This window comes from Malurus melanocephalus, unplaced genomic scaffold (assembly GCF_030028575.1).
Source record: "Malurus melanocephalus ecotype Western Australia unplaced genomic scaffold, MMel_1.1 scaffold_948, whole genome shotgun sequence".
NCBI classification, from domain to species: Eukaryota; Metazoa; Chordata; class Aves; order Passeriformes; family Maluridae; genus Malurus; species Malurus melanocephalus.
The window spans coordinates 59,106-66,355 of NW_026624180.1; the positions used below are offsets into that span (position 1 = coordinate 59,106).

The 7,250-nt window shown below is 52.3% G+C and overlaps 1 protein-coding gene across 1 annotated transcript in view; it reads left to right on the forward strand.

The window, feature by feature from the left end:
• Positions 1-5,206, forward strand: part of TXNDC16 (thioredoxin domain containing 16) — a 36,058-nt gene extending 30,852 nt beyond the window's left edge. Inside the window, exons 19-21 of the mRNA XM_057386283.1 lie at positions 158-318; positions 2,099-2,289; positions 3,200-5,206. Coding sequence (XP_057242266.1) covers positions 158-318; positions 2,099-2,289; positions 3,200-3,474 — 627 coding nt within the window. The 3' untranslated portion in view covers positions 3,475-5,206. The remainder of the gene's footprint in view (positions 1-157; positions 319-2,098; positions 2,290-3,199) is intronic.
• Positions 5,207-7,250: the final 2,044 nt, after the last annotated feature.

Consider the following 7,250-nt stretch of genomic DNA (forward strand, 5'->3'; position numbering starts at 1 on the left):
TGCCCCAAAATCCCAACCCTCTTGCAGCTTCCCACATCCCACATGGCCACCACAGCCTTGCTTAACCCCTGCACTCTCAYATAAGCACAAAAATCTGAATTTTCTCCTGTTTTCTCCTCCCCATAACCCTCAATTTCTCCATTTTGATGTCTCACAGCCAGAAATCACCGTGCCCAACCTGCCACAGTACTTGCAGCTCAAAAAACCTTTCCTCATCCTGTTCAGTGCTGCTGACATCGGTCAAACTGAAAGCAAGGAAATGCTGAAGCTGGCAAGAGGAAGCCACCAGCAGGCGTTTGTGGCTTGCTGGTTGAACCTGTGAGTGTGTGAAAATCTTCTTTCCATTAACTCGCTCCGAGCATTGCAGAAAAAAAAACCCCTGAGGTTGCAATTATGATCTGGTAATGTGATTATTGGGTTTGAAATCATCAGGAGTTGGGAGGTCAGACCATTGAGCAATGATTCAGGCAGTGTTCTGGGCAGCTGCAAACATGGCCTGGCAAAGGAAAATCGGTAAATGTTTAATTGATTGCAGGAATCCTTTTCGATGGAGGAGAATGTTGTCTGGTGTTTGTAAGTAGCTTGACCCTGGATCTGRTGTTATTTGTATTTTTGTTGCGTGTGGGAGTGAAAAAAAAAGGAAATTTGCCCTTCTGGAATGACTTGTGGTGATTTTCCACCAGCAGTTAGGGGGAATGAGTGGTCATTGACTGATGAAAGTTATCACAAGAAGGTTCAACCAAAAGCCTCATAAATTAAACTTACAAAATATCCAAGAAACAAAATTAATTCAAGACCTAAGAACTAGAAAGTCGTAGGAAAGGGGATTTTTTTTTAATCCTCCCCTTCTTAGTTACAATTTGAATTTTTGGCCTCTGTTTGTTTTGCCCAAGCCTGGAGACAACTCAGTGGCTTAATCATAACGTGCTTTGAAGTCTGGGAAGTGCCGTGCAGCGTGGGCTGAGGGGGAATGCACACGTGTTCAGAGAGGAGGGGACAGGGCTGCCAGTAAAGCACCAGAAACGAGAGCCCTGGAACTTCCCCACCTACACATCTGCCTGAGATACAAAAATCCTTCCTGTGCTGGGGCAAAACGGCACTGCCAGAACCCAGGGCAGAATCCCAGAGTTACAGGGTGGTTTGGGTGGGGAGGGACCTCAAAATTCATCTCATCCCACCCCTGCCWTGGGCAGGGATGTTTCCCACTATCCCAGGGTGCTCCAAGCCCCAGTCTGGCCTTGGACACTGCCAGGGATTCAGGGGCAGCTGCAGCTTCTCTGGGAATTCCATCCCATCCCATCCTCTCCCAGACAGGAATTCCCAATTCCCAATATCCCATCCATCCCTGTCCTCTGGCAGTGGGAAGCCATTCACTGTGCCCTATCACTTCATATCCTTGTCAAAAGCCCCTYATCCTAGAAAGGGGCCCTCATTCTCAGGGCAGGAACCAGCTCACACCTGGAGCATCACTCTGAGCCTTAAAATAGTGCTGGAGTGACCCAGCACCTCTGTGGCCTTGCTGTCCCTCTGCCTCAGTGTCCTCCTTTCACCCTCTCTGTGTCACTTGAGGAATTTGCCTCTCCATCCTTGGGGATTGCTGTCACCATGGGGCAGTGGCAGCAGCTGGGCTGGAARGAGCTGGGAGCTCTCCTGCAAACAGGATCTAACCCTGGGGGACTGCAGGACCTGAACCACTCACCCAAAGCTTCAGGTGGAAAACATTTCCCACTTTCGTACAGAGCTGTCCCTGCTCAGGGATTCCTTTCCACTTCCAGGCTGCTGTCCCCCAACAGGTTCCTTAAGGGATTTAGCTCATGTGTAGTGCCATGAGCTTAGGATCAGAGAATACTGGAATGTTTTGGGTTGGAGGGGACCTTAAAGCCCATCCAGTTATCCATGGGCAGGGCCGCTTTCCCCTATCCCAGATTGCTCCAAGCCCGTCCAACCTGGCCTTGGACACTTCAGGGATGATGCTCCTGCAGCCCCACAGTCCAAACTGTGCTTTGCTGGATGTGAGTGGTGGTTTGGTGTGCTCTCACTGTTTTTTTGCCTCTCAGTCCTGCTGTGCTGCCAACACTGAATCTCCTCTTCCCAACAGGAAGAAGACTCCAGTGGGATATGGAATCCTGAGGATGTATTTTTCCACCGTGCCTTCCTTGCCCGTTCTCCTGTGGGTGAACCTCCACGCTGGGGGTCAGGTGTTCAAGTTCCCCTCAGAGCAGTCCATCACTGAGATGAACATCTTGTCGTGGCTGGAGAAGCTCCAAGCAGGAGTGGAGATTCCCAGCAGTAAGTGGATTCAGGTTTATAACGTTCCCGAGCACGCACTGTGAGCTCCGGCGTGTTTATGAGAAGATACTACGTGCAATAAATTGTCCTCCCTGGAATTTAATGATGGAAAAACCAGCTCTGCTTCTAAGGGCTGGAGAAGTACAAATAGTCCAGCCAGGAGAGAATGCCCAACACTCACAAGTTTGCTTTGGGACTGTTTAATTCTCAGAGCCAAACGTGGAGAGTTTGGAATGGWCATCTTTTCCCTGTGATAATCCCCAAATCTGGCTGTGTTTTCCCATCCCAAACACAGCTTGCTAATAAAAAACCTCCCAGCTCCCAGTTGTGAGAAGTAGCTGCTCTTTAGGCACCTTCCTGCATTTCTTTTTGGATGGGAAAGGATAAGGGAGATGGGGTTTTGCTGTGGTCTGTGGGATATAAAGGTTTAGCTTGTGCCGTGAAGTTTTTTACTCCTGTCTTAATCACTCTGATGAGGCTTTGGAGGAAGCCAGAATGGATGTGTCTTCCTCAAGAGAGCTGKAGAGGGACTTTGGACAAGGGATGGAGGGACAGGACAAGGGGTTAAATKGGATATTGGGAAGGAATTATTCCCTGTGAAGGTGAGGAGGCCCTGGCACAGGGTGCCCAGAGAAGCTGTGGCTGCCCCTGGATCCCTGGAAGTGCCAAGACCAGGCTGGACATTGGGGCTTGGAGCAGCCTGGGACACTGGCAAGTGTCCCTGCTCATAGCAGGTGGTGAAATGGGATGGRTTTTTAAGACCCCTTCTAACCCAAAACATTCTGGGATTCTGTGATCTTTTAGAAACGATTTTTAATTTTTTATTCATTGGAAGGGGGGAAAAAAAGCTGTAATTCTGGGAAGTGAAATATCCCTTTACCTGCTAACTGGGACTGTGTTTGCTGCTCAGGTACCTTGTCTGAGGAGGACTGGAAGCCACCRCTCCCTGCTTACGACTTCCTGCAGATGATGGAGCCGTCCGTGCCCGAGCTCTCCCTCCACCGCGGGGACACCCCAGCACAGCAGCCACCCCAGAGGCCCGGAGAGGACCCTGCCATCCATCGGGAGGAGCCATCCCAGGAGAGCACGGCAGAGGGAGCCGGTTCCACCGGGAGGGGCCTGCGGGGCACAGCCCCGAGGATGGCAGCCAGGGACAAGCAGGGCAAGAGGCACAGCGAGCTTTGAGAGCGTGGGGAAAGGTGTTGGGCTGCCCTGGAAAACCTCGCACTTTCCCAGCYCTCTGTGAGCCTTCCTCCAAGGGGAGAAGTGTTTTCAGCTGTCRGGGAATGGTGAAGGGAGAGGCCACTCCCTGCTACAGAGTGCTGGTGGCTTCTGATGCCAGTGACGTGTGTGCACATCCCACGTGTTGTTCCCTGGCTGCTGTTGGGAGTTCACTGAGTGACAAACAACACTGGAAAAGACAAATCAGCCATGCTCTGTAGATTCCCTGAATCTCAGAATCACTTCAGYTGCCCCTGAGCAGGAAGGGTGAGTGATTCCAAAGTGAAAAGCCCGTTTCTCTCCTCACTGGTTGCAGGAGAAACTCTACTGATGTGTGCCAGCAAATGCTGCACTTCTATCCTTGCTGGAACCTTGTGGAGCTGGGAGGGACAGCATTCCACCACTCCAGGGCTGCTCCAACCAGCCCCCAGTCATGTTTGCACCTGAATTCGTGGGTGTGTTCATCCTCAGGGGCAAGAAGATCTGGTCAGAGCAGATTTATTAACGAGGCCAGAGCTTGGGTCACACACCAGCCCTGAATAGCTGGGACAGAGCTCTGCCAGCAAATCCCCAGGGTGGCCAGGTTGGGAGATGGCTTTCCTCACTGCTGGCATTTTCTTGGTCAGGAGCCCAGGGGGTTATTTGCAGCCTGGATTTGTCTTTGCTCTGGGTGACAGCAGTGAGGTCGGTGCCTCCTGAGCTGGGAACGGCACAGGCAGCGAGGTCTGAGGAAAGTCTGGTGCTGTGGGAATGGGGAGGGAGGTGAAGGGTGGGGCTGGACCCTGCCAGGGTGGGATGGAGCTGTTTCACACCCAAAATACATTGGGGAGATGGAAAACCTGGGGATTTGGCTTTCCAGGGGGCTCTGCCCATCCCTGGAGGACATGAAATGKTYTTTAAGGTYCCTTCCAACCCAAACCATTCTAGGATTCTGTGATCATCCCACTTTTTTTCCATCTCTCTTCCTCTGCACCACCGAGAACATGTCAGGACGGTCACATCCTCCTCCTGCTCCTTAGGGCTCTGAATTTACTGGGAAGAGGAAAAAAAATGCTGGTAAGGGACTGCTGAGAGCATTGCAAACTCTTTATTTCCCATCCTGCAAGCAGCACACATGGCTGTGGGTCTTTTGAAATACCCAGAAATAGATCATTAGTCCCGGGCTCTCCTGGAAGCCCTTAATTGAAAGAGACCATTTTTRGCCTGAATGCCCGGCTTTGAGCCAAAATGTATGTATTTAAAGAATAAACTGCAGCCTGCTGATCAGAGGCATTATTCCCAAGGGAAGGGTGTGAGCAGATCCTTCGTGTGTTCCCGTCATTGCTGTGTAAGGTCCATAGGCTGCTGAATTCCATGCACTGTACATTGGTCATTTCCCATCCTGTCCCTCATCATCATCATCATCATCACCATCATGGAATCCCAGAATGGGTTGGGTTGGAAGGGACCTCAAAGTTCATCCCATTCCACCCCTGCCACGGGCAAGGACATCTTGCGCTATCCCAGGATGTCCCAAATCCTGTCCAGCCTGGCCTTGGGCACTGCCAGGGATCCAGGAGCAGCCACAGCTTCTCTGGACACCCTGGGCCTCCCCACCCTCCCAGGGAACAATTCCCAGTTCCCATTATCCCATCTAACCCTGCCCTCTGGTACTTTGAAGTGCAATTTTTGCATTTATCATTCCATCTTAAATAAACTCCATTTCTAATACACTCCTCTGCATCTGTTTTGGGTTGTGGGAGAGGGGTTCCTGGGGTGATCCCTTCCTTCCACAGGGTTTGTGCGAGACGAGGAGCATTCCCCCATCCCTAAGCGTGTCCTTTTCCAGGCGCTGCCCCGTTCCCCTGCAGGCTCGGGGCAGGAGTTTGTCACTAGGGGTCAGTGCCACATCTCCCTTGTGGCTTCGTGAATCGCCGCCTCTCCCGGGGCTGCGGGATTGGCGCTGGAGGTCGGGAGCAGCTTCCCAGTGGGATCCTGAGGGGTTGCTGTGGATGTAGATCAGGGTGGAAGTGTCAGGTAGCTTTGAGTTTATTGGGATTTATTTTTCATTACAAAATGTCTTTTCTGTTGTGTAGCCCCAACAGAATCTATGGAGGCAGATATGTTCCAGGATATTTATGGATATGGGGAAGACTTCAGGGATGCTGAGGGCAGTTTGATGGGGTCTCATCCCAAAGTTTCCTCATCCACCAGAGGAATTGCTCCAGCACATGGCTGTTTCCAGCCACTCAGGCTCTGGGGATGGAGCAGAGCAGAAAGAAACACTCAGGGGGTGTTATGGAATCAGAGCCACAGAGTGGTTTGGGTTGAAAGGGACCTTTAAAGGACATCCAGACCAACCCTGCCRTGGGCAGGGACACCTTGCACTGGACAAGGCTGCTCCAATTCCCACCCAGCCTGGCCTGGYATGACAGCCTCGGGTGGGAAATGAGGCAGAGGAGGCAGAGCTCGTGTTTTGGGGGGGCAGCTGTGAGGGTCAAAGCGATTCCCAGGATGCTGGGCCTGGGTGTGCATCAACAGGCCCCTGGTGTGAGCAGTGCTCTGCTCCAGKGAGGTGAGRTCACCATGGACACTGATTTTATCAGGAGAGAGGTGAGATCACCATGGACACTGATGTTATCAGCTCCCTCTTCAACAATTTAACCATCAAGATGTGTTTGCCGGGGTAACCACAGCTCTGCCTCCCTCCGTGGTGTGCAGGGGCTGAGGGGTGTAGGCTCAGCTGAAGGTTTCCTGACAGATACGGATCAGCTACAGCTTCAGACTGAAATTGCTTCTGGTGGGACTTGATTTCAGGGCTGCTCCAAAGGTGGACATTTGGATGTGCTTCAGGAGCCTTTCAGGGGGTGTTTGAATTAGCAGAAGAGAAAACAAAGATACACGCACACCCAAAAAAGGATTGTGTGCTTGTCCTGAAAGGAAAACAATTTGTTATCCAAAACAACAGGAATTCTCTGTGCACTCCTTGTCTCAGGATATTCTGGGATTCTCTGGTCTGTGCCCATMCTCAAGGAGCCCCACAAAGCCATCATCATCATTGGTTAGGAGGGAGGAATGCTGGCAGCAGTGCTGCCTGCAGGGCAGAGAGGATATTTAAAGTGTGTGTTGTGTTTTCTGTGTTTAAAAGCCTTGAGAGGGAGCGTTCCGGAGGTGCCTGCTGCTCTCCAAAACGTGGCACATCAGAAGCAATCAGTGTTCCTCCCAAGTTTTTCTCTCTGAGCTGAACCAGGGTGATGAAGGATAAGCCCTTGTGTTGGGAGGTGAAATTTCCAAATTGGCTGAGGATTTCCAAGATCTCAGCCCATCCTGGGTGACAGCTGGACGGCCACAGCCCCTCTTGGGCAGCCTGATTCTGTGTCCAGGCTCTGTCTGGGGTCCAGTTGCAGGAGGGGACACTCTGCAGGAGGGAGATGCTGCCAGGCAGCAGCAGGGCCACGGGAAGGACAGATCTGCCTGGATGCAGAGCAGGACAGGACCCGGTGAGCTGGCTCGTGTCCCTTGGGCTGCCTGGGGACACTGGGAACTGGTCACTCCATCCCATTTGGTGGCCCAGCCTCGCAGAGATGCTCTCCCTGCAGGTCCAGGACAGCCTGGCTGTGATCTCTGCCATGGAGCAGCCGCCCCTGGMACAGAGCCCTGCCAGCTCCGGGGCCAGGAATGTTTGTCCGGAGTTGCCAGGCGAGGCCAGGCTGCTGCTCAGGGTGTCTGGAACAGCCTCAGCCAGACCTCAGCCCACCCTG